This window comes from Dermacentor andersoni, chromosome 1 (genome assembly GCF_023375885.2).
Source record: "Dermacentor andersoni chromosome 1, qqDerAnde1_hic_scaffold, whole genome shotgun sequence".
Classification (NCBI taxonomy): domain Eukaryota; kingdom Metazoa; phylum Arthropoda; class Arachnida; order Ixodida; family Ixodidae; genus Dermacentor; species Dermacentor andersoni.
Genome location: NC_092814.1, coordinates 358,397,590 through 358,425,318, shown reverse-complemented (window position 1 = coordinate 358,425,318; position 27,729 = coordinate 358,397,590). Strand labels below are relative to the sequence as shown.

The 27,729-nt window shown below is 48.3% G+C and overlaps 1 protein-coding gene across 1 annotated transcript in view; it reads right to left on the bottom strand.

Annotated features, from left to right (window-relative positions):
• The window catches only part of LOC126516746 (uncharacterized), a 128,119-nt gene that overhangs the window by 50,169 nt on the left and 50,221 nt on the right, over window positions 1-27,729 (bottom strand). The window contains exons 9-19 of the mRNA XM_055063824.2: window positions 27,276-27,485; window positions 25,517-25,786; window positions 23,605-23,927; window positions 20,908-21,118; window positions 18,110-18,353; window positions 15,742-15,890; window positions 9,937-10,253; window positions 3,092-3,224; window positions 2,884-3,015; window positions 1,818-1,962; window positions 19-143 (exon numbers count right to left, since the gene is read on the bottom strand). Coding sequence (XP_054919799.1) covers window positions 19-143; window positions 1,818-1,962; window positions 2,884-3,015; window positions 3,092-3,224; window positions 9,937-10,253; window positions 15,742-15,890; window positions 18,110-18,353; window positions 20,908-21,118; window positions 23,605-23,927; window positions 25,517-25,786; window positions 27,276-27,485 — 2,259 coding nt within the window. The remainder of the gene's footprint in view (window positions 1-18; window positions 144-1,817; window positions 1,963-2,883; window positions 3,016-3,091; window positions 3,225-9,936; window positions 10,254-15,741; window positions 15,891-18,109; window positions 18,354-20,907; window positions 21,119-23,604; window positions 23,928-25,516; window positions 25,787-27,275; window positions 27,486-27,729) is intronic.

Below are 27,729 nucleotides of genomic sequence, written 5' to 3'. Positions count from 1 at the left end.
AATAACACGACCACTCACGTATCTGTCCCTCTAACTGGCGATTGCAGTAGCGGACGCCGTTGATCTCCATGAAGTCGGCGCCACACTGGCCGTCCGGGCGGTTGTTTGAGTGCAGGTTGAACTGGATGAACGACAGCTCCACCCTGCGCACGCCACAGCGGAGCGCGCAGCAATCAGACGTGTAGCGAAATTTTCAGTTTTAATACTCCTCTTTGCTATAATTTTCATACTTGCCTACCCGAGAACACTGAAAGTTCGTAAAAGATCCCGCGGACCTGGGAGTGGGGAGGGGGGCAGGAAGAGGGGGTGATAGTATCCATTTTATTGAAGTTTGCGCTGAACACACACATTTTGTGGGGTGCATATGCGCATTGTGTTAACGATGATTTGTGAAAGAAAGCAAACGACGAACAATAATAGAAGCTGAAAATAAACCTACTGTTTTTTTAGATTACAGTGACTTTTTCAGCGACATTGCTGTTGCCAGTTTCACCTGTTTTATTTATGGGGTTTTACGTAATGGTAACCACTATATAATTACGAGGCACGTAGTAGTGGGGAAATCCTGATTAATTTTGACCACCAGGGGCTCTTTAACGTGTACCCAATGCACGGTACACGCACGTTTTTGCATTTCGCCCCCATTTAAATGTGATCGCCGTGGCCGGGATTTGAACCCGCGCCCTCGGGCTTAGCAGCGCAACACCAAAGCCGCCACGCCACCACGGCGGGTATTTCGCCTGCTTCAGGAGCTTGTCTAAGTAAACTTGCTGTAATCAAGCAATCCTCTAATATGTCGTGTTTTGTGCTGCCATAAAAGGAGAGCACACTGCAGGTGGAAAGGTAACATCAAATTTTCGTTATTCTACGCGTTTTTTTTTTTCAACGCATTTAAATCTTTTTCGCTGAGAGAATCTATTTTCCGCTACACTTGACGCAACATTCGTAAAGTCGTAGAAGGAGGAAAAACTCATAAATTTTACAAAAAAATCGGGAGGGTTGGCAGGTAGGCCTTTCGTGCTGACCTAGGAAAATTATTCAATTCAGTCAGGATTTTATTATCATTGTTCCAGCTTCCAGTACACATTACTTGCGTATGTGCGGTCATCTGCTAGCCTCCTAGCCTGGAAAACAGTAGGCCAGAAACGAGGCCTTCTGGCAGCCTTCTTCCTTCTCTTTACCATTAACATATTTCACTCCTTGGTACATTGACTGCTCCGGTGAGGCGGTGATCAGTTGTCTATATTTCCAAACAATACGTGTTTTTAGGGTTGAAATAATGGTGCATCTCCTGCCAAGGTCACCGCAAAATGACAGCAATCAGCAGCCGGTTATCTTTGGTTCTTTTCCACAAAGGGCTGACCAAGCACAATGCTGTTTAGCTGCTCTGGTCTAACGAGAGTCTGCGTATTTAGCACGACATGGTCAACAGCCACGATATGCACGTCACGACGAGTTTAAGAAGTCCAATTTAATTTCATTGCCCATCTTTGAGCTCTCTGTGTGTTAACAAGCTGCAGTGATGTCTGTAGTAACTTGGCCTCTCATGAATCTACTTCAATCTCGCGGATTTTCTCAGAACTTAGGTTCACTGCTGGGCTAACGAATTACGCTAGATTTGTTCACTGCTTACCGGTCGCTTTTATTCTTTGACATAGGTTCAGAGTATTTTTTACGCTCCATTTTATTTCAGATAGGATACTTCACGGAAAACCGACCGTTAAACCTTCAAGACATCGCATCAACAAGTGCCGATTCTTCAATCAATGTCCACAACCAAACACTCTGCTGACACTTGTCAGAAAACATGGCCTTACCTGCACCTGTCGGGAGCCGCGGCGATGACGCGATAAGTGCAAGACATCTGGTTAGGGTAAGGACCCGGAAATCCCTGGCTGTAGAATACGCCACTCTGGTCACAGAACTCGTACATGCACGGTACTCCCAGGGCCGGAGCTTTCTCTGCACCGAGATAATGGCGATTTCAAATGGACGGGGGCTTATGTTGTCGAGGGTTCGACGGAATACGGTCTGATCAGGTAAAATCATTACAAAAGAAGTACGTCCCTGACAACAGTGAATACAAAGTCACGTTTTGGGATCCGTACGGATTCCTTGTTACCACTGTGTAGAAGGGTCCTACACGCATCCCAGAATGTCATATTGTTTTGACTGCGGCCAGTGACCGGCTTATTTTCAAATGGACGGTGTATAGCGTTATCCACGTGGTGCTCGTTGGTTGGTATCGGCTTGAGCGTATACCTACAAGTGAGCGTTCCACATTCCCAAGTTGCAACCTTCTCTTGTGGTAATGTGATGCTAGCCCGCTGCGGTACCCCACAGTTATGTAGCTACAGTCATTCCGTCATTCCGCAGCGTCATACAAGATAGACAAACTCACCGCTTATCACGCCGCCTCAAATATAGAAAGTATAGAATAAACAAGCAATATGAATATATAAAGCATAGTATAAAGAAGCAATATGAATAAAGAGGCAGAGAGAAGCAAGGAAAAGCGGGGAGGTTAAACAGAAGGACGACCGGTTAGTTACCCTACCCACAGGAGAGGTGATAAGGGATTGAAAGGAGAAGGCAGAAGGAGAGAGATAGTTCACTCGCACAATAGTAGACGTAAGGCGTCTCTGTAGTATACTGTGTGGCACTGCGTAGTATTGTGAAGATGGTAAATGTATAGGAAAAAATTACGCGAAATGACAGGCACTGATATAGAAGAAAAGGTATGGTACTTACCGAAACGTCGTTTTTTACACTTTCATATCCCCCTACTTTCTTACGCTAGAGTAATGCCACTTTTCTCTGCGCTAATCTCATTTCCTTGTGTCTTTGCTTCCTAAATAAAACTATGGCAGCATCAATGCTTACCGAGTCCCGTAACCGGTGGCAGTCGCGAGCCACACTCAACCTGGCGAGCCTTGATGTGAAAGCCAGGCCGGCTTCCGCCTTGGTCGGACCGGAAGCGGAACACCATCTGCGAGCTGCTGAAATGCACCAACCCTGGACAGCGAAAAAGCGGCACAGAGCAATTTCATTCAATATGAAACTCTTAATTGGCGTAACAGGCAAGACTCACTCTTGGAGCCTGGAGGCAGGACACCGCACACGCGCTCCCCGTCGATCTCGAGGAAGTCCGAGAAACACTCGTTGTCCTTGTCTACGTCGAAGTCGATGAAGGTGAACTCCACGCTGCAGATGTCGCGCGAAGCCTGTGAGCACAGAAAGACAGACCCGCCAGACTTTACAGAAGCTGAAAGGAGTCATTGCTGGTAAGCGGGCGTATGGCGCTGCCGTAATGTCTATCTACAGCGAAGTATACCATCCCTCAGCTAAGTATCAGCGAAATATCAACCCCTATCCACAACTAGGGTGAACACGCCAGCGAATGGCATGTACGCTCAGGGATGCGCCCACTGTGGGCGTAGCCAGACAGAGTACCTATATTCAATAGGCAGACGAGCAAAGATGAACGTCACTTATTGTAAAGCCGGGGAGGGGGGTGGGGGGGGCCTCCAAACTTGGCAACGCACGAAGACTCACACATGTCACGCGTTTGCGTCTTTGTTTTAAAGCGGCATATCACAGTATGTAAATGTTCCCCTAGTATACACGCTTGGTACATTTAGGCTTTCTGTGAGGTTGCTATGGTTAGTCACTCGACGGTCTGTTTAGAAGTGGGAGGTGTATAGGCGAGTATAGAGTAAAAAGGCTGTCGTTGTCACTGGAGCAATGAACAGCTCTGCAAGCGAGGCCTCAACTGAGAGCTTCGACGTACTACCCAATTTTCCTGCCAAATAAATTTTACAGCATAGCTTTCTTTGCCTCTTCCTTCGACTTTTTCACTGCTGCTTCTGCTGCCACTGTCTCACGAGCCGCGTCGGAGTTGGTTCAGAGTTTGCATGTGCATGACAGGAGTGTGACAGAGAGGAAAGGTGACATGAGAAGCTTGTTTGGACCTTTCCATCGCGTCGCATGTGCACAATGGCCTCTGGAGCTACCTGGGCGTCGCCACAATACCATCCCTACGGTTGTAATTATCCGTGACCCCCCCCAAAGCATCGCAGAAACTGTAGCGCTTACCTTTGTACTAGCGTGCAACAGTCCAGAGTGGAGGTAGGTATATAATGGCAAAGAGGATGGAGGGAGAGGACGCAGAGAATGAGTAGAACTGATGCAGTCACGAAACGAGCAAATAACAGCCTTGTCACTCTTCGCTCGCAGCTCGCCTACATGGGCGTAGGGCGCGAAAGGGACGTAGAACGTACACTCTAAAAAAAAAGGACTAAAAGGGGTGGGGAAGTTAGTCCTTTTGGGGACTAACTGATTTGTTACAACCATTAGTGCTTTTGTGAACTAACTGACATGGGATGAACTGTTACTCCCCATGCGCTTACTCCTTCGAGGACTAACAGTTTCCTTTTCCGATGTTCCTCAAGACAGTAACGGTAATTCTTTCCGATGCTCCCCAAATGTGGAATTAATGAAATTACCCTAATAAAAAATTACTGAGTTGAAAAAAAAAAAAAACGTGTCCCGAAAGTAGGATTCGAACTCACGTCCTCTCGCCCACAAGCGACGTAGTCTAACCACTTCACCACGGTGGGCGGCTGACAGAACCGGCAGGGGCGTAGCCAGGAGGGGGGGGGGGGGGGGGGGGGGGCTTATGGGACTTCAGCGCCCCCCTCGAAATTTTGTCATGCTGTCATGCACCGCCGTCCAAAACAATCCCCGCCGCCGGAAATCATTCTGAATTTTGTCTACACTGTCTTTTTCACGCTCGAAAAGACATTTAGGCGCGAAGATTGTGAACTTGGGTTGGATTTCGTGGCAATGCCCATGCACCTGGATTCACATAACAGAAAGAGCCCCATCCGAGCACAAAGTTTCAAGGGCGTTTTGATGGCGAACGGGCTCGTCGCGGCATCTCGCGGATGCCGCGGAATCAACGGAGATCATGGATTTCAATTCCGAAACTTTATGGGATAAAGATCACACGAACTTTTGATGCGAAAGGTGCACTGACATTTCGAAAGTCTTGCTTTAGATTTTCAATTCCGGGTCATTGTGTTCCAATAAACATTTCACGCCAGAGGTTCATTGACTTTTCTTAAGTCGTACATCGAACCATACAACGAGTCAAGCCCAATCAACCCACTATCAGACAAGTTCACAAAGCACTCAGCGAGGTCCGATGAGACGAAGCGTTGTGGTTGTTCATTTGCGCCATCATGTCACAGGAAAGAATATCAACATTTTTTTCACCTGAGCCAACACATCCATATCGAGACACTATATAAAGCAAGGAAAGGCAACTACGTTCTTAATTATTTTTTCTACTTTCACTTTTATTCGTGAGGACACATTGAGCCTCTTAAATTTTCTTGTTCTCATTAACCGCGGCATGCCAGAGCCAGACAGAGGTCATGCGTTTTTCACGTGTTGCCCTGCCAACCGCGCGGAGCACTTCGGTGCGCGTTCGTTTCGCTCTGGCCGAGTTGATTTTGGCCTGGCAGAGTTTTGGACGCTTTCTGGCGAGCGGACGAGAAAAAGAAGCAATGGTCGCTCGCCGCCATCACTGCGGTGACTCGATGTATTGCAACGCGTTCGCTTGAGCACCTTCATTTCGATGTATCGCAACCTCTCCGGAAATTCTTTTGTCTCGCCAGTGCTGAATAACGAGCAGCATGCATATGGTTCTCTGTGGACAAAGCGTCCCACGTTTTCTTCGATATTCATTCGGTAGCAACATCAGGTGCCCAAACTAGGTATTAGATTTGGGCCAAGATGCCTTTCGTCGCGTTTTTTTTTTTTTCATTTCAGTGCCCCCACCCTACAAAAAAAGAAGGAAAAAAAAAACGACGTTGCTGTGGCGCAGCGAATCGTCGAATGGTGCAAGCTCGATTTTGTTACTTCTTCTTTTGGAGAAAGTAATGAGCCACGGAAAGCTTCAGTTGCCGGATACTGTTATTATGTTATTGCGATAGCAATTCAAGGCGCATTCGTGTCATCGGCGTCGCCGTCATGTTCCCTGTGAAGTCCAAGGGCGATAACATCGTCACCACCCGCCGCATGCCTTATGTGCGAGTGAAAGCGTATGGGAGTGGGGTTCGGGGTAGCCGACGATGGCGGGTCAGTCTTCTGTGCGCAACGGAGAAAAGCGGGGAGGAAGCGCGCCGCCTTCTGTCGCGCGCGATGCATCGGAGCGAGTGAAGAGAGGGGGGGGGGGGAGCGGGCCTTAGGATTTTGTGATCTGTGAATCTGTGATTGCGCAGTATATTTATTTGCCTTGTTTGACGCACTATACAGGGTGTTTCAGCGAGATTTAGCCAGAGTTTAAAAATATGCCGATGCACTGCAAGACGACGCGACCAAATGCATGTTGCTGCCTTTGTATGCAGTGTGTCATGCTATTTTTGTGTTTTATTTAATTATATAATTAGTCAAGATTAATCAACCAATCTCTGAAGCAACGATGCTAGGAAAAACTTCCAATTAGAAAGTTGCAGAGCGGTTAGCAAAACGTTCGAATAAACAGTTTCTGTCTTTCTATCTATTAGGTGTTAGTGTTTTTCACCTTGCTGCGGATGCTCGTGAAATAAAAAAAAAAAAACACGTGACATGCCCGCTTGCGCGTCGTGATTGCACTGCTCCCAAGCGTTCTGCGCACAAACAGCCATAGGTTCGCTGCCGCTTAAAAAGCGACAGGGCAGCGACGCAAGCGTTGGCTGTTTGATTTAAGCTAGCAACCGTTATCGCTTGCGCTGCGTAAAGCGACTGACGGACGTGGTGGTAGTAAATGGTAGTTCCAGACAGCGATAAACAGACTATCGTGCATCGGCTGTTAAAGGGCGAGCGATTTTTTTATGCCTTTTTCGAGCAAGGAAAAAGCAGACATGATCCTTGTCCTAGGAGCTGAAAGCGGACAGAGACGGCAGGCTGCAAGAATATTTCGAAGCTGGCACCCGGGTACGCGACTGAGTCGGATGACAATATTCAACACCTACGAGTCGCTGAAGCAAACCAGAAGCTTCACAAGAAAGAGGCAGAGAGCTTCAGTCATACATAATGAGGTTCGCGTCAACATTTTGTATTTCATGGCGGCTAATCCACACGCTACCACACTCAGCGTGGAGCACAGCTCGGTGTGTCCAACTCAACTGCTTGTATGATTTTGAAAACAGCTGGACTGCACCCTTATCACCTGCAGTTGCATTAGTGTCTGGAGTCAACGGATCTCCAAAAGAGACTCAACTTTGCGAATTGGATTGTGATTCAGGAGGAGCAGGATTCTGACTTTCTCAGCAATGCACTCTGGACTGACGAGGCGAGCTTTTCCCGAAATTTCCAAGTAAATATCCACAACGCACACTACTGAAAATGGCCACTGGCTAGGAAGATCCCGCCACCAATATCAGTGGTCCTTTAACGTTTGGTGCGGAATATATGACAGCACAGTCATTGGCCCAGTGTTTTTTAACATCACTCTGACCAGCAATAGGTATTGTAAGATTCGTCGGACGATCCTACCTCTGTCAACCAGATATTGGAGTCGTCGGACTATCTCGCCGCTGCCACCATTTGAAGGAGATGAAGTTCGTAGACAGGAACTCGGTGAACAGGATTTATTTACATATTAACAGTTTAAGCAAGATACATTGGCAGTCTAGCGCGACTCCCATATGGAGCCCGCAAGACTAACATACAGCAAACAGCTTACGAGCACACAGCTCACTAGTGCATTTCTAGCCTGACAAAGAGCACTCAGCTCCCGACAACGAGCACGACACGAGCACGCTCTAGCAGCCGGCAAACGCTGCTTATAAGCTCTCCGCTTGACGTCATAGTTCGACGTCATCGTTCGACGTCACTCTTCGAGGTCCCCGTGGACGGAGTCCCAGTGGACGGAAATGTTCGTGTTGCACGCGCACACAGGTGAAAAGGCCGGACAGTTCTCGGTACCGTCCAGCTTTCAGTGCCGACGTCAGAGGGCTTCGTGGAACTCTGCTCCGTACCGGATGGCTCGGCCAAGTACCAATTTCCTGAGTTGATCGCGCGCCACGTGGCTGCCGACCCTTCGCAGTTCTCCTAAGGGCGCCCCGTCTGGTGGGCTTGGAACACGTGCAGCGGGCTGAAAGCTGGCACGTTGCCACCCCGTACGGCCATTCTTAACAGTATGTAAATGAATTCCTCAAAGGGCCGGTTGAAGACTTCTGCTGCAACATGCCACTAGCGCGGCTTGACGCAATGTGGTATCAGCGCGACGGGCCCCGAGCCCACACCTGCAGTCAAGCACGAGCATGGCTTGATGTTACCTTCCCTGTACAATGGATAGGGAGAAACGGGCCTGTCCTGTGGGCGGCAAGGTCACCCGACCTCAACCCTCTTGACTTTTTCTTGTGGGGCTATATTAAGGATCACGTATACACGGCGGCAGCGCACCTATGGCTGTTTGTGCGCGGAGCGTTTGAGAGCAGTGCAATCACGACGTGCAAGCTGGCATGTCACGTGGTGTTTTGTATTTCGCGGGCATCATCCGTAAGTAGAAATACGCTAATACTTAATGGATAAAAAGACAGAAACTGCTTATTCAGACGTTTTGCAAACCGCTCTGCAACTTTCTAATTTGAATTTTTCCCTAGCTTCGTTACTTCAGAAGTTGGTTAATTAATCTTCAATAAAAATCTAATTAAGCAAAAATACAAAAAATGGTGTGACACACTACATACGAAAGCAAGCAACATGCATTTGGACGTCACGTAGTAGTGACGGTGAAGAAAGCAGCAAAAGTGGGAATGACGAAACTAGCGTTTTATTGGGCGAACCTGTTCCCTCAAAAACAGGCTACACCCAAAGAACGGCGATAGCGGCGAACACAATCGGCGATTGTCGAAAATCTGCTTTGCCATTCCAGCGCGTCGGCCTTTATATACCAGTCATCGAAGATTCCAGAGTAATCGGTGGTGCCCGTGTGTCTTCCAGAAAGTTCTACACAATTCGCATCCCACGCGCAATCAGATTACGCAAGCTTCGATGACAACAGAACCATCGATAACATTCGAGAAACTTCCAACACATGCGGGCGTGTCTCTCACTGAGCGATAACATTTGTTAGACGGTGAAGAACGCTCACCCAAAAAAAAGAGAAAAAGTACACGTGTCAATATTGAAATAAGGAAACCAGTCTCCACACAAGAGGTATTCAAGAGATCAAATATGTGCCAACTAAGCGAGTGTTTGAGTGCCTTAACAGGCATATAGTAAGATACTTCTCCCTACTTTCCGGGTATGTGCAACTAGGATAGGCAAATGAAAGCTGCGGAAGAACCTTATTGACTAACTTGGGCCAACTTTCTACAGAGAAACTACAATGGTCATAATCGTGTTTCTCAGCAGCTCGGCATGAGTGCCGTGCCCGGCCTGCACCGGCGGACGCCATATAGTATGTCTATGACGTCACGGGTGTTGGCACCCGCACACTCGGATTCTCCAGCGCTTTTTCGAATCTCGGAAGCCGCACACAAAGCAAGGCAAGCTGATTCGCCTGTACGCGGCGCTTCTCGGACCGCAAAGGAGCCAACTCTGCGACCTTGATAAACAAAAACGAGAGGAGCCAGACAATACTTCGTCTAATGTTCGCTGCAGCTCTTATAGCATCGAATGCCCTAGTTTACCGTTATTGTCCAAACTTCGAAGGCAGCATTTACTTCGAGGCAGTGCCTTCTACCGCACTGATGGCCTCGAAAGAGGTGAACAGTGAAAGCAGCTTCACTTCTTCAAACGTATACTTTCGGTCTGCCCAAAATGCTACACGTGAGCGTCTTAACAGTCGTGAAGCAATAGCGGCGGAGCGGCAAGCGACCTCTAAATTTTTGGCCCACTTACATGCGCAAGTTTTAAGTCACGCTTTATTGAGCCACTGACCTGAAAGACTATGTACTTGCAGTCCAGATTGGGCGGGTATCCTCCCGGGTAGTTTGGGCTGCGCACGTCGAACAGCCGGTTGGTCAGAATCTTGTCGCACTTGTGGTGCTCCCGGTGTTGGCCATCACCTCCAACGCCCAGGGTCGAGGTAGTGAAGCCCCCCTGCAGGGGCCTGAAGGGCGGCGGCCGTGGCGACTGTGCCTCGTCTTCGTCCACGCACTCGACCTGGCGCAGCCGAATGCGGAAACCTGGTCGAGAGTTCGCCGCATCCGAGTGAAAGTGCAGCTGCTTCTCGTTCTCCTCGAAGTCGTACATGCCTGCGAACCGTGGAGCGTGCGATGCTGTCACTCACGCGCACGTGTACTAGACATTCGCCACGTCTATATCACAGAGAAGACCTATCGCGAACACGACAGGGAGAACGAAAGGAGCATCTATACCACATGGGTTAGCAGGTTTTAACGTTTCATATACAGGGTGTCTTAGCTAACTTTAGCCGCGCTCTTCAAGGAAAAAAGAAGATCGAAAATACGCGGTGCAAGACAAGATTTTAGGACATACTGTATTCGGTCATCAGAGGTCTGAGAACCGAACACCGTATAGTCCCATAACTGTATCGTGCACCGTGTTTTTTAACCTTTCCTTTTTGTTGAATAGCTTAGCTAAAGTTAGCTGGGACACCCTGTATCGACCTTGCAACGTAGTTGAAGGCTGCGGATCAATTTTTCCCAAGGCAGTTCATAAGTGGCACCGAAGCTGTAGTAAACAGTCTTTGTTTTTATTGCGATAGCAACTATAGAGACACTTCTGGCGAATTTACTTCGTCGTCATCGCCGTGATGTTCCGTATAAAGTCCTAGTGCTATAAAGCCCTATTGCTCACTGCGGCGCCGGATGCTGTGGGTGTGTGAGATGGTGAGCTGAGAAGTATGGTAGCTTGATGCGCGCCGTCTTCCCGCTCGCCCACACGTTATCGTGGAGGTAATCTGCACTGGGTATGAAAGCTATGCAAGCCGAGATTGCTTGTAGCTTCCTATGCTCTGTGTTTTCGCGCTCCTAGTGTTGGATGTGCCATAATCTCAAAGTTCGGAGACGTGTTGAAGCTAGAGGCAACACGAAGCGTTCGCTCGCCGCTGCTGCCCCTCTTCATCAGGCCAGCGCAGCAGGTGTCTGTAGTGACCGAGCGAGAAATGTTCGTGTTTGCCTGTGCGCGCGTGACACCATGCTTGTTAACTTATTAAGCGAAAGTTTACTACAGATTATACTGCCGATGATACTAGTAATCTTACTTCGTATAGCTGTCTAATAATTTGCTATCGCAATCAATGCTACGCCTTTTCGGCGAAACTGCCGCTTTTTCGTTTTATTTTCAACATTACTGAAGTTTGGCTGCCGTGGACGTATTGCTACATAAAGCTGAGCAACCGAGCGCCACAGCCGCTTATGAACCTGTCCTTGGCTATCGCTGACGTTATCTAAAGGACGTATTTGCCACTGTAGGCACAAATACCGAGCAACAAAGGTAACCATCCACGGCGCAGCCGTGGATGGTTACCTTTGTTGTCCTCGTTTAAGTTTCTCCTCGTTTGTGTCCTCGTTTATGTCCTCGTTTAAGTTTCTTGCTGTTTATTCGTTTCTATATAGCGGGAAACGTGTCCTTTAGCAGTTGCTAAGCAACCACGGCATGTAGATATCATCTACAGAAGAAAAACTACTAGACACGCCGTGTATACGTGCAGGTTTCTGCATTGGTGAATTACTTTGGAACAGGGAGAGGCAAATGCCAAATAATGTGAGAAAAGCATTGAGGACGCCCAGAACACCAGTACCCCTGACCTGCTACTATGCGCTGACTGTGGAGGGGGAACGGAGTGATAAATGGAAGATGTGGCAGTAAAAAAGTCGCAGTTTTGCCAGAAAGGCCAAGCACCCATTGCAATAGCAAATTAGTGTATAGCTGTACGAAGTAATGATAGTAGTTTTCACGGTCGTATAAACTAGTAAAAATTCGCTTACTAACTAAATTAACAACGATAGAACGTTTAAGTGTGACTGAACGAGGACGTAGGAAGAAACAGACGCACAGGGACAGCGCTGTTTTTGAGTGTCTGCTTCTTTCTACGTCCTTGTTCAGTCGCACTTACACATATTATCATGGATTCAAATCAACTAGCCCGCCAACATGTTTTCACTAAATGAACAAGCACGGTGTCACCGGCGCACAGGTAAACATGAACACATATCGCTCGATGAGCGCGGAAACTCGTTGTCAAAATGCTGGAGTGAGGAATCGCGGGAACAGAGGCGATGTAATCGACCTTCTTGCATATCTCGCTTCAACGCGAACGAAACGTTGAAAAAAAATTAAATTATGGGGTTTTACGTGCCAAAACCACTTTCTGATTATGGGGCACGCCGTAGTGGAGGACTCCGGAAATTTCGACCGCCTGGGGTTCTTTAACGTGCACCTAAATCTAAGTACACGGGTGTTTTCGCATTTCGCCCCCATCGAAATGCGGCCGCCGTGGCCGGGATTCGATCCCGCGACCTCGTGCTCAGCAGCCCAACACCATAGCCACTGAGCAACCACGGCGGGTACGAAACGTTGAAAGCACAGCACATACGAAGCTACCGGCACCCTACGCGCACTAAGCAAACATCGCAGATCGTTTTGAAGATGAGGCCTCCACGGGCACGCACTTTGCCCACGTCGCAGATTGCTTTCGAGATACAGCGCTCGCGCGGCCGCGGCGTAAGCAGCGGCCGCTGAAGAACAACGCCCTACCTCCCTCGCCTCACGTCGTGCCTTTCGCGCGACAGGAGGGTGTGCGCTTCCGGTCCGTCTTCCTCGCTCGCACACGCGAGATTGAGCCGCGTTCGCCGGTTCACCCTCGCACGCTTTCAGTGCTACATACAACATACAGCGCGCAGCGACGATTTTATCGCCCTTTGACTTTGTACGGAACCTCACGGTGACGGCGACGCCGACGGCAGAAATGCGCCTTGAGTGTCCATATAATGTCGATTGCAATAATGATGAGATGACAGCATAAGTAGTGTCCCGCAACAGAACATGACGCAGGACCGAGAGAGAGAGAGAAATAGAGGAATATAAGGAAGGCAGGGACACACGAACGAGGTTTGTGTGAAACAGTCCACAAATTTATTGGATTCATGCGTTCGTAAACTGTCTCTGATGGGCAGGTTGCCTTCGCTACCGTGTTTGCTATGAAAATCAACCAGTGTTCATTTTCACGAAGCCCCCCCCCCCCCCCCTTCTAGGCTGAAGAAAACTTTGGAAAGACGTACGGGCCTTGAATATATGTAGACGGGTCGAATAAATGGCCGAGTAAAGTTTACTGAAGACCCACTTAAAGTTCGCGTTACTAATACTGCCACGGGGCCCTTTCTTACATTTCCCGATGTTTATGTGCATTGTCAATACTATGTGAGACCGTCCAAACCTTTGTAAAGTAAAGTAAAACAAAAATCACTGAATAGTCTTGCGTACCTTAAGTCCTCTGTCGCTCGTTTCTGCACAATATGGTAAGACATAGGCTAAGCCAAAGATATCCAATGTATAAGGTAGGTTACACCTTAATCAGAAGCAAGCTTCTTTCTTTTGCCGTCGACCGTGCGAACGCTTGAAGATATATCACATCGAGCCCGTACAAGGTAAGAGAAACCATGATTAGAGCTGTAAGTATACTTTACATTCATTTTCTCTCTTACACCGATTTAAAGAGTGTGCAGTCCGTACGGAGTCAACGTCGTCTTTACTGCTGGCAATACGTTATGTAACGTATGCGTGACCACGCAGAGAAAACAAGACCAGCAGGCTAAAAATACCTGGATTAGGTTATGTACAAGGCATAAAATGTTTGTAGAAATCCGTATCTGAGTAGCCTTCTATTTTCGGTCTAGACACCGGCCCCAAAGTTCCCTGGAGTAATATTTGCGGGCAACCTCATGCAGCCAACAGTGCAAGACAGTAGGAGCCAGTAACCAGAAGGCAGCATAAGCTGTCATCATCCAAACCCACACAGAGAGGCGGGAGGCAACGATAGCTTATACTTGTGTTTAAGAGTGCGCGCGAAATTCATGCTAACTGCTGACGCTGTGGAACCCCGCACTGCATAACGGTGCTTGTAGCTCACACACGTGATAGAAGCCGCAAACTGTTGGGGTCTAATTTTTGGAATTCGGTACGAGGGGCTTCTATCCTGGCGAGCGCGCAATGCCGGGACGACCCGCGGCAGAGGTGAAGTAGTGAGCTTCAAGCACTCCGCCGCACGTGAACTAGGACGGACCCTAGCCACTCAGGTGAAAGAGGTGGTCGTTCCACTCGAGTTCCACTGGGCCGCGAGGCAAAAGTGCCAGAAAGAGCTCCCATCCAAAACTGCCAGTGGCTATTCGGAAGGTCACTCTGGCATGTGATTGCATCATAGCGCAGGCAGTTAGCATTCCCATTGGGTTGATGGAAATAGGATCGTGGACCTTCCCTTTATGCTCGCGCTAAGAAACTAGATTTGGTAGTGTGTTTAACTCGCTCTACGTGGAGGGCCACGTGGCGCAAGGAAATTACTGAACTCATTGAATTTCTCAAGCTAACATGCGTAGAAAAATTGTAAAGTACGACTTATACACAATCTACAGACATGATAGCGTCCACTTGTAATTTGAATAAACGAAAAAAAACATAATTCTGTTACGCGAAATCTCAAGGAAGCCCCTTTTCCAGCGTTTCTGCCATACATAGGCTGGCCACGGCGTCCACATTAGCGCGCGCCGGCACGCGAATATGTTGGAGGCCACAGAGCGGCGTGCCCGCTTTCTTGCAACACCTCCAGACGGCGCTCGCCTCCGCCGCATCACGGCCCACGCAAGAGGCCGCGTTTCTACCAGAAAGCTCGCCTTCCTGCATAGCGTTCACTGCCCAGCGTTGCCCGGTAAACATTACGGTTACATATGCTCCAGTTGCCAGGAAGCGTGAGAAGCAGTCAGGCATCTGTGAATGCTATCACGTTCCACTCTTAAATGCTTAAAGAGTCCTCCAATTTTTTGGACCGCGTTGGCCGGCTCACTCTCGCACGCTTTCACTCGCAGATACAGCATACGGCGCGCGGCGACGGTTTTATCGCCCTTGGCCTGAGCTAATTAAGCTGGATCCACACGACGGGCCGGACCGCGTTCCCGTCCGCAAGAAAATGCGACGTTGATAAGCTGTAACAAATCACGCCGCTTGCTGCTTGTCTGCACCCGCCACGGTAGCCTAGAGGCTATGGCGTTGCGTTGCTGAGCTCCAAGTATATAGCAGTTTCGATCGCGGCCGTGGCGGCCGCATTCCGATGGGGGTAGAATGCAAGAACACTTGTGTACCGTGCTTTGGGTGCGCGTTAAGGAACCCCATGTTGTCAAAATTAACCCGGAATCCCCCACTACGGCATGCCGCATAATCAGATCTTGGTTTTTGCACGTAAAACCTCAGAATTTATTTTCAATTGAGTTTGCGTGCGGCATCGTTTTGTGCGGAGCGATTCGGGGCCCAGTCATGCTTCTCCGTGGAGTCCGGTCTGTTGTGTGAATTTATAGCTTGAGAAGAACAAGGGGAAAGGCGAGGAAGGAATGGAACGAGATAGATAGATAGATAGATAGATAGATAGATAGATAGATAGATAGATAGATAGATAGATAGATAGATAGATAGATAGATAGATAGATAGATAGATAGATAGATAGATAGATAGATAGATAGATAGATAGATAGATAGAACGAGAGAGTGAAATTTTTCTCGAGGGAACTTACCGGATGTGTTGCGGGAGAAGATCCCGCATAGACGCTGTCCGTCAACGTCCAGGTAGTCGTACTCGCAGTCGGTGCTGGACTCCACGTCAAAGCGCTCGAAGTTCATCTCAAGGCGGCACACTGAGGAGCTCATCTTGCGCACCGTATACCTGCGTGGGGTGAACGAGGCCATACCGGCCATACCACAACCACAGTCATCAGTTCGCTAACATGAGCTGCGCAGTGTAGCGAAAGCTTTAAAAGAGACGCTCGGCGCGCATTTGGTTTTGCCGCCGTCATAGTAAAGTGCTTCCCACTGACGTTTCTTCAGCGGAACAGAAGGCTAAGCTAACGCAGTAACTTGCGGTATGTTAAAAAATTTATTGATGCGAAAGCATCAAATGGTCCATTGAGCGATAAAGCTGGCGTCTGTCTTCTGGACAAGCGAAAAACGGCCTAAATTCCAATTGGCTGCGATGCCACTCATGAGCGTGCTTCGACGGAACAGAGCGGGAAAAATGGAACACATACTGATGTGTCTTAGCGCGCCAGGTGTTGCGTGAGGGGAGAGGGCACCGCCGTGACACCAAGTCACCCTCACTCTCTCTCTTGGGAGCCTGTGCTATCCGCGCGTTCCTGCCGGGCAAGCACTCGCCTGCGTTCTAACTGCGCCTCGGTAAGGCCAAATCAAAACGTGTGACGCCAACGCCTTCAAGATAGCAGGTCTATGCACTCTGCTTTATGACGCCATGCTCTTTGGACGAAAATTTCCATTACCAAGCCCGGTCTGATGAAAGCGGTGAGGCCAAAATCACCACGGCTTACTCGGGAGCATCTCCATTAGATTTTATGGCAGTCGGGCAAGGTAGCATGACGTCACGGATCGAAGTGCACCGGCCTTGTCCAATCTAGGAAGCGTTGGCCAAGCGTCTCAACGCACTCGGTTGTGAGGAGTTAATATCTCGTGAGGAGTTCATATCTCGAAGGACCACTCAGCGGCGTTCAATTGGCCATTAATGATTTCGCATTCAGGACGCATAAGAAGTGCTCAAGTGTCCTCGGATTTTGTAAGTGAAAAATGGACTGGAAGATCGGACACGGAAAAGCGGACTACACCACTGCATGTGTAATAGACTTATACGCCTGAACAATTTCCCGTCGGTCACTGCGTTTGGCATCAGAGCACTGATAAAAACGCATTTTTTTTTCTCATGACATCGTTTTTCATTGTCACATCAATCATGGAATTGTTGCTTGGGAAAACACGTACGAAATTCACGTTTTACCGATACGGCACATTTAGAATCAAGACATCCGCACGGTCAATATAGAACATCTAACTATACTTCTATCAACGCTTCCGCATACACAGCAATAAAATACCCAGCTCAGTGATATCATCATTCGTACCTTGTAAATAAACACCTACACATTTTTTACAATAAATTATGTCATAGTTATTTCTTAATATTGAAATTATAGCGTGCATTATGTACACTAAATGTACAGTTATCTGCGAGCTCTAAGTTCAGTTAGTATTCTTAGCCTACATTAGCCACTCTGTCTAGCCTATTTGCGCCTACTCATTGAAAATAGAAAAATCCTTCACATTTCGCCGGCGCTGGGCGGAATCGAACTCGCGTCAAGCGGATTCCTCAAGCACAGCATTCCGATGCATTGGCACTGCGCCACGAACGCCCGCAGGCAACGAGGAATGAATTCTCAGAGTTTGCACGCACTGGCAATCTCTAAGGCGGTGCACAAACAGGGAGACTTTGCATACGCAGTGCCAGATGGCGCAGCGTATCCAAGGAGAAGAGCGAGAGAGGTGTTCGGCTACTGCACACGGCTCATAGATGACGCGTTTCAGCGGTGGTAATACGGTGTCTTGCTACGTAAGATGCATGCTAATCGCATTAACGATCGACAATCAATAGTGAGACGGGTTCTGCCGGAATTTATTTGTTTCAGTTTTTTTTTATGTATACACGATTACCACTTATGCTTAGCAATACTTACTTCTTCTTGAGTTATTTTGCTGTTTATTACCTGCCATTCTGCTGTTAATGTGGCTGATAGTGTCAGTATTGTGTTCGGTTTTCTATTGCTGTGTGTGCCGACAGCACTAGTGTTCAACTGCATATAAACTAGGTACACTTCAGCATCCTCGTGTTTCTTCCACGGCGCCAGCTCGCAATATCACAATAATATGTTATCGGTTAGGGTCCCAGTGCAACCTTTGATTTCTGGTTCCTCTCCCGCATATTTCATTACCTGCATTTCGTTAAACAAAGGACAATTTTTTTTTATTAAATGTATTTGCATGACATGATAGGCAGAGACATGGAGCGCCATTCCTCGCGCGTTCGCTGGCGATGTTTCTATTTACCTGCAGTCGAGGTTGTTGCCGTAGTTTGCCGGGTAGTTGGCGCTGAGCAGCATGGCCTCTGGTTTGTGGATGGTCTCGTCGCATTCGCCCTCCTCGTCGCCCGCGGGAACTCCGCCCCCTCCGGGTGTTGAGGCCGGCTCGTCGCACTCGTTCTGCCGGACGGCGATGTGAAAGCCGCGGTCGCTCTGCGAGTCGTCCGTGTGGAAGCGCATAACCTTCTGCGGCTCCCGGAAGTCCATCAAGCCTGCGAGGTTTTACGTATGCTGGAGGGTCGCTGGTTGTTCCGTCTGTGGGCCCAGCGAATGAACGACTCACGTGCGCGACACTGCGGAATGTAAACATCGGAGTCTTTCTGCTGCCGCGTCGCGCGGAACTTTTCGTTCTAGGGCGAACATGCCCCCTTTTGCGAACATGTTTGCAAAAGGTGGCACGTCCCGAAGGCGTTATTTTCCACGTTCTCCAGTTGCACCAACGTCGACGAGCTCGTTGATGCCTCCTTGCCTTAATTCAGTTTTCCGAGGCACTCAAGAAAAAACCCAGGATGGCAAACGCGAAGAATGTGCTGCTGTGCGTTTACATGTCATGATGACATTACCCGATATGCGAGGGTTACGATACGGAGTAATCGAAGTGCATGTGGAGTGTCGGTATGTTGCATCGAAACGATTAAAATGCTTGGTCTGGTTTTGTTCTTCAGTTGTCTTTTCGCGTGTTACGACGCAGCGCGGCGATCTTTATTCCCGATGATTCAAAGTATCTCAGCTAACGAGGGGAGAGTATTAAAAAGATGGTCGTTTTATGCGAACACATGCAAGTAGATATCTTTCTCAGTTCAGTTGAGAAGCCGCCAGTAATTTACCGCCATAGATATTTTGTTGTTGATATTGTCTTCGTTATTTAGAAGCAATTATTTACATTGTAATTGCGGCCCTAATGTACGAACCGTCAACAAAGAAGTTCTAGGCAGTTATAGGAAACATCGAAGAGTAATGTTTTGAGCAAGATACAATTAGTGTGTTTATTTTTGCCAACTGAAAAAGCCCGTGAAGCATGAAATACACCACGTATTACGCATCCTTCCGCACAACGGCACCCTCCATCAGGCTCAATGAGAAACCTTACGAAAAAATAGTTACGAATAAACAGTTTTCTCCGAAAGGCGAAGCTTCGATTGCGATAACAAGTCAATAGGCAGCTATACGAAGCAAAGTTAGCAGTTTTATAAACCGTATAAATTGCGATAAACCTTCACTTGCTAACTAAATTACCTTTCATGTTGTCACGCACGCACAGGCAAGCATGAACAGATCTCACTCGATGATAGCGGACACTCGCTGTCATGACGCTGGCGCGAGGAAGAGCGGCAACAGCGGCGAGCGAACGCTGCGTGCATCCTCTAGGTTTAACGCCTATCCTAAACGTGAGATTACGAGACCATCCAACAGTAGGCGCGCGAGAAGACAGCGCACGCGAAGCCAAAGTAGAGCGTATTCTGGTACACTCTAGTCGAAAGTCATCTCGGCTCGCATAGTTTTTGTACCCGCCGCAGGTTACCTCCAAGATAGACCGCGCTCGGTCGCGCTCAGCCACGTCACACGCAGCAATGGTCGGGCTGCCACGTTCTCACACATCCGCCTTTCGCGCGCAACATCGGGCGAGCGGGAAGATCGCGTGCAGCAAGCCACCATCCTTCTCTGCTCACCCTCTAACGCCTTCCTTATATATATATATATATATATATATATATATATATATATATATATATATATATATATATATATATATATATATATATATATATATATGTGTGTGTGTGTGTGTGTGTGTGTGTGTGTGTGTGTGTGTGTGTGTGTGTGTGTGTGTGGCATGAGGCATCGCGGGGCGCCATAGGAACTTTTCGCGGCCCATAAGATCGACAGGGAAGCGTTACGATAGAAAAGCGAAGCATTCACGGTGTTATTGGCTCAAGAAGCGTGTGTGCGTGTGCGTGTGCGTGCGTGTGTGTGTGTGTGTGTGTTATTTTCGAGCTAGAAGTTCCCTCTAGTACTTATCGTACGAAGCCTTATGCTTGAATAACTATACTTCGCTCCAACCGTTCCTAGATGGCGCTATACCGTTAAACGCGTACGGCGTTAGATGCCCCGATACGTACGAAAAAGTGCCTGGAACTAGGCAAGAAATCTTCGCTTTAAAACGAAAAAAATAGAGCACTCAGTATGTGACATATAACGTAGATATACATCTCGCAGTAATAACGCCTTTGATTGCTATACTCGCGGACAACTTTCTGCAGCTATGAAGGGAAAGCTACGGAGGCAATGCACGTTCAAGTGAGAGCGCTTCTGAAGACAGTCGTGCATTTTCATCCACGTTAGTTTAAACTGGGGAAGAGAAAACAAACACCTTGTTAGCAGCAGTTAAATAGGCCAAAACACACCACTGAATGTAAAAGTTTACTTATTTTGCGGCTTTTTTCTTCCGCGTCCGGGCAAACGCGAAACCGCCGCACGTGGAAGCTGCGTCGATTGATCGTCTGTTCCGAGCAACCAAAAGCAGTCAGCCGCTGGCGGACTACTTGGAGCGGTAACACATGCGCAGAAGCTCCGCCCCCGTAGCTTTCCCTTCACAGCCACGGAAAGTTGTCCGCGAGTATAGTCAGCGCTGTGTTTCTTTTGCTGTGCCCTATGGAGCGCCATTTAAATCTGTTGAGAAGCTGTGCCAGCCAGCCCAAATGAACGCGCCGTGAGCCTCCGTTGAATAGTTTCAACAGGTTATCATCGTCCGGCGCCTGCACTTACGGACGGTCCCGGGCACCACGGTTCCGCACACACGGGTGCCGTCGATGGCCAAGTAGTCACCCTGGCAAGAGTCCGACGGCTGCAGCTGGAAGTCCAGGAAGGTGATCTCCATCTGGCATATGTTGCCGTGAGCGCGCCGAACCGTGTACACGCAATCCGTGCCGTCCTCGTAGTCGCCGGGGTAGTTGGCACTCTCCAGCTCGAACTCCATCTGCGGCACGCGCATGGAAGCGGGCGTCGGTCGGGCGGCCCAGCCAAACGTCACCGCTAACGACAGTAGCCGAGCATTTTAGCATAGCGATAACGTTCTACGGTTACTGCATCGATGCCGCCTGCCGCACACGCGCTGTTGGTAGATGTATCGGTAAAGCTATGGAGCGGTAACGCCATGCTTAACAGCGTCTTTTCGTGTGGTCCGAATTACCCGTGCTGCTGGGGTAAATTAATTAATTAGCTACACAATTAATTCACCAACTCTAACGCAAGTGCTCTTGCGTTGGCCGAACAGCAGAGGAATACCTTCTCTGGCTGTCGTGATATCGTTCGTAATGGGAGACTGATTGCAAGAACTGGCACACCTGCTGCGACATGTAAGCATGCTTCTGCGTATTTCTCTACTCGTAGAGTCAGAAATTCTGGACATGAGCAGCAACGATGCGCCTCTAGCACGACAGAGGCTCTAAAATGCCGTCTTTCTCTAAAAACTGACCGCATTGTCAACAAAACTTAAACGAGTAAACAATTCGCCCAGCGACACGTCAAACATGGAGTATTGCGTGCAAGTCTGTGCGGCCTCTCTTTTTTTTTTTTTGCAAACACTCCCGAAATTCTGGACAATGGGGCCTTGATGCAATGTTAAATTTTACGTAGATAGTGCGGCGTAGAATACAGAAGAGGCTATGCATACTATTTCCAAGCCGCCTTTCAATTCCTTGAAAGTGCGCGTCACAACAGTGCGCAGAAAAGTTTGAAACTGTAGCGTGAATGCATAAATGTATAATCTGCCCAATTAAGTCCCGGACACCACGCCAACGTGGTGACTGAACGGTATTCGGCTCCAGATGTATACTCTTCCGATAAGGTCGTAACAGGAGTTCACTGGTTAAGTTGCGAAAGCGCTGCGATTGTTTGTCACGAAACTGATTTAATTCACCGATGAGTCAAATATTGCGATGTGCGTTGCGTCTCCACAATAATTTGAAATTTGAGATCGATTTTTTCTTTAATTTTTCGGAAATTCTAGTTCCCGTAGTTGCACTTAGAGCGTTGGTTTTGGCGTTAGAATAGGACGCTGCAGGCAGTTGACTGCAGCGCATGCTCCAATATGTTTTGTTTTCTCTCTTTCACGTTACCAAAAACTGAGTGTAACTGGCAGAAAAGACTGCGCCACTGGTAGGAACCAAGCTTTGAGAACACTTTCTGTACACGATACCGAATCAGCGTCTCTGATCTGCAATGGAAACAACATTTCTTTTCACGAGCTCAGATGTCCATGGTTTCATTCTACATACGCCGAAATTTCTAAATATGCGTGCAGTAGTGTTTTCCAGCTGACCCTGACCTGTGAAGCATTTGCAGGAATTTTTCGCAGCGTCTCCAGCGAAAATTGCGAATATTGGGCACTCACGAAAATAAATTGCGCATATTATCTATAACTCCTAATTTCGTGAGCATTTGGTCTTAAGACTGGTCTGAATAAAAGCACTTTTCAGCGTGTCTTCTGACAATGGAGTGGCACTTTCAATGAAAGCGCAAACGCCAAATACATTAAGGTCAAAAGTTAGAAGGCGTAAACTGGCTGGCATGCCCCGCAATACCATGGTGCTTCTGTTTCTGTAAAAATTACGTAATAAGTTACATAAGCTATTACGCATAGTGAGTTAGATTTGTTGAGGATGCAAGCGGGCGGATAAAATTTGTTGAAGCAGCTTAAAAACAAGAATGGCAGACACATACCACGCACAGAGCACACCACAACATACAAAATTGAAATGTCTCGTTGACACCTCGCAGTGTCTGCCTATAAGTACAGTCGTAGGGTGAAACGCACAGACGACGCTAGTCCATGGCTCAAGCACGTGTCGTTGCTCAAGGCGCCTGAACAATGAAATATATCCAGCGCGGACATTTTGACTGCAAAAAGGGTCCACAAGCAAAGTGGGCTATGTCCTGCGATACAGTGCACGCAGAGAACAGTGGCGTAACTATCCACTTAATTTTAAATAAGTAGTATTTAGGTGTTAACAGCGTTCAAACGACTGCAATGCAGTAATGCACGATCACATTTGTCAATGCCACACGGCATGGAGAAATCGTACATTGTATCGTAAATGGGAATAGGCATGCACTGTTGTTCCGGGTCGGTCGATATAGCATGCTGTGAGCGCAACGTAAAAGAATGCACAATAACTAAACCGTCCCTACTAGATAAAGTTATTGGGATTTGTTGTGATGAATTGCTGTTTGCTGAACCATCAGCGTAGTCAGCGCGTCCATCGCCTTCTATGCCACTGTGAGATGGTAGCTGCTGCATTGCAATACTGCACAGCATCCAGCAGGGCCCACGTAAGACTATGCGTGTTGCCTCTTAGTACAACATGCGGTTGACGATGCTCCTACGCTGACAATCTCCTCAGCGACAACTGGATCATAACCTGCTGAAAGCAGCAACAGAAGGTACACGAGGAACGCCCATACCTTGTCCATGTAGACGTCGCACGAGCGACGCGTGATATACGGTTGCCCCGTTGTGCTGCTGACGGTACCGGGACGATACGGCGTCGTGATGCGCACAGGCGTCGTGGTGGTCACGATGACGCCCTGCGACTTGCCATCCTCAGCGCCATAGTCCGGGTGCGAGGACCCCGGCGGCCCCGGTAGCTGCGATGGAGGCGGGGGCGCCGGCGATGTGCCCAGCGCACACTTGATCTGACGGGCACGCACTGAGAAACCTCGTTGCGTGGTGGCTACGTTCGAGTGGAAGTGCAGCACCATGTCACTTCCCAGGAACGGGATCACGTCTGCCGAGAGAGTCGTGAAAAATATGGCGTGCACTAAGCGTATATAATGGCGGTGGGACATGGAGACGAAAGAAAGTGGAAAGGCAGGGAGGCTAACCTGAACAGAAAATCTAGTTTGCTACCCTACACTGGAGAACGGGTGAGGTAAAGATATGAAAACAGAGGGAGAGATAGACAGCACGTGCAGCATGGCATGCAGCGCAATGAGCACCAACTAATGCTAAAGCCGTTTGTGCAAGTTGGCTGTCCTTAAGAATTGTAGCAGGGCCTTCGTTGGCCTTCTGCTGCGATTGCTTATGAGGTCAGCCTTGCAAAATAGTTTGTTATGACAATGGTCTGTGATGAAGGCGAGCTAGCGCAGTCGAACGATCGTCTCTGTGCACTGTGTCCAGGACAGTTACGCAGAACGCATTCAAGAGTTTCCTCGCGACCACAACCGATCGCAGGTAGCGTTTTGGGCCGCTGCAGTGCCAAAGGCAGAAGACTTCGTTAAGGCCGCCGCTCTTAGCCATAGCAGACAAAGTAGGAAGCTTAGTGTTGGCATAGTCAAGATAGGATACGAAGGCAGAGCGAATAATGCAGGCGATGAAGTCTGTTGTGTGGATAGCTTAAGGAGTCACACGCCGAAGAAGATGTCTCGCGCAAGCAACGCGAAATTTTCTAGCGGCATTTCACCTAGACGACGGTATCAATTCCTGTGTCCTCTCTTAAATAGGAGAACGAGTAGGGTCATCATCGTACTCGTCACATATGACACTGCAGTGTCCTGGAAGACACTGAAATGTGCTGTGGTATACCATGAGTACCCCCATCTGGTGCATCTTTCTGGCGCGCGATGAAGGGATTACAATTAAAGTCGTTTCCTTTATATTGCGTAGTTCTCTTGCGCGATGTTGTCCTTTGCTACAGCTGTTAGGTTTCTTGGACTCGCGTCAAAGTCAAAGAAACTGCAGGCTATTCTGACAAGGCTCGATCTGCCACCAAAAACGTGTAGTCTGTAGTAATTTTTGCCTAATGATTGGTAGACGCTGCTCTTCTCTAGTGACGTCTTTTTAGATGGTACGAAGAAATGCTTCGGCTTAGCTACCAGGTTTTCGAGATAGCCTTTGTTTTCAGGGGCAGTCACAACAATACGCGATGCTCTGAAATCTGCACTTTGGGTCAATGAGTCAGGCAACGTACCTATTGCCATTCAGCACGCCGATCTCGCGCTCTAGACAGAGGTGATAAAGTTTAACTGAACTCGCAGTCCTTCCCAATGTAGCACCGGAATATGAACAAGAACAACGTCAGCCAGTATTTATTCAACCCGTAAGCGTATGAATATGAGGGTGTCAGCCCGGGATGAACTGTGACAGCGCTTGGCGAACATACAACGTGAGCTACATGTCGTACCATCTCGCGTCGCCGTATTACTTCGAGCCGTTTACCTGCTACCAATATCATAAGATGGGTGTAGTACGCGTACAGCCTCGAGAAACCATTGAGTATCGTAGCAACCACGTTCACTCCGACAGCCGGCACCGCCGGGTTTTTGACGCGTCATAGGCCGAATCAGCAACATCATAAGTGCATGCTAGCAGACTCACAGGAATGGTCTGCAGGCAGCGAACCGCAGTGTCGTTGTCCGCCGAACTCGAGGTAGTCGTACTGACATCCCGGCGACGACTCGATGTCGAAGGAGGCGAACACGAGCTCCAGGTGGCATACGCCCTCTCCGGCCTTGGTGATCACGTACCGGCAGTCCTGGTTGTCCAGGTAGTGTGACGGGTAGTTGGGACTCTGCACGTAGAACTCACGCTGCCTGTCGAAGCGCTGGTCGCAGCGAAGCGCCTCCTTGGGGGGACCCGGCGGCAGGACTTCGTTGCCGGGGGGAAATGGAAGTGCATGGTGAGTTGGAGATTGGACGTACGCCGAGATGTGCGGTGAACATTTTGCGGTCATGAATAGTGATTGGCCAACAGATAACGCGGTTTTTCGATGCGTGCATCATAAAATGAGGAGCCGACATCACTATAGCCGGATATTGTTGGCAAAAGTTCGTTCGTAGATGCGCGCCGAAAAAAGATGTGAGCAGGTTGTGACGGAGAGCGCGCGTGTCCCGTGCAGCCTGTTCTACTAAACTGAAATCGTGTCAGCGAATTGGAGAAGCGCACAGATTTTTAAGCAGCGATGATTATTAGTCTGAACGTGATCATACTAAACAGTATTTGTCTCTGTTGTCCTAAAAACAGAGTATACACATATACAGGGTGCCCCAGCTAACTTTAGCCAGAGCTTCAAAATATGCGAATGCCACTTAGCTGAACAGAACCAAGGTATTGCTTGAAGATACTCAAATTATTTTTTTATTAATTCCGCATAATTAGATAATTAGTCCTAATGAATTATTCAACTTCTCAAATATTATTATTACATGAAAAGTGTCAACAAGAAAATTGTAGAGAGACACGAAAGACTCCCGATACGCTCCAGGTACTTTACGTGTATTTCCGAGCTGCTTCCACGCTCGCAAAAACACTTTTATGTAGCACATATTGAGCAACAGAAAGCTGTATCGGGAGTTTTTCATGTTGCTCTACAATTTTCTTATTGACACTTTTCATGTAATTAGAATATTTGAGATGCTGATTAATTAGTTAGGTCTATTTATGTAATTTGGTAGAATAAAAAAAAATAACCTGAGTACCTCCAAGTGACGGCGAACAACATTACCTTGGTTCTTCCGAGCTACGTGGCATTCGCATATTTTTTAAACTCTGGCTAAAGTTATCCGGGACACCCTGTATATATCTTACTGTTGCGATAACAGTTTTTTGCATCGTAAACTATTTGGTTAAAATCTATCAACCGCACAAATATAAGTTCGCTGGCTGTGCTTCAAGTTGGGTTCTGCGAAACACACTACGAAATACGGGAACGAGCTACATCACGTCTTGCAGATACCGTGAAAGAGGGCGAGTTCCAACTTCGCGAAGAGCGCAAATGACAAGGGAAGAAATGCATATACGAACAGGTAAGATCTGCTCCCTCGTATTGTCTACGCTGTCAGCCATGTTGAAAGCAAACCATCAAGCCCAGCTTAGAACTATCCGGCTGAATTTGGTAACGGAAAATGAAATGGGACAGTTCTCTTTCGTTATTTCTTCGATATTTTTTTTCTTTTTTTGCTTCACTCGCTCGTTACTGGAGGAGCACGACATGTTTTCGAAGAGGTGTGCTCAATACGAACTACTGAGAACCTGCTAGTTTTTGTTTACAAGCAACGCGCTTCGTCACTGATACCTGATTAACCTTTTTCTTTTCACTTTTGCCACGAAGTGTACCATGTCAAAGATATGCATTGTTAGAACACGTATTGGAGAGTATATTGTGCACTGTATATACACTTACTACCGCTGGCCGCCGTCGTGGTCGTGGCTGCCGTGGCGACTGGGTCCCGATGCGCCGCTCCGCAGGGTACCTGGTGGAAGCGCACGTGGAAGCCCTTGCCGGACACGGACTCGTCCGTCTTGAACACCATCACGGCGTTGCCCTCCGTGTCGTACACCATGCGCTCTGGAGGGGAACACGCGACGGACACGGCGTTCCGTAGCTGTACGACAGTGCTCGGTTGACGTTCGAAATACGTCCTGTCGATTTTCCATCGGCTTCAACCAAATTTCTTTGCAGGTGCTCACGAATTTCACCCTGGACTTTTGCAATCGACGTCCGGGAAGTGAAAGGGCGGGCTCGAAGGTTCGTACATATTACAGCTGTTTCGAAACTCGATCGAACTAAACGGTAGCGAAAAAAACACAGC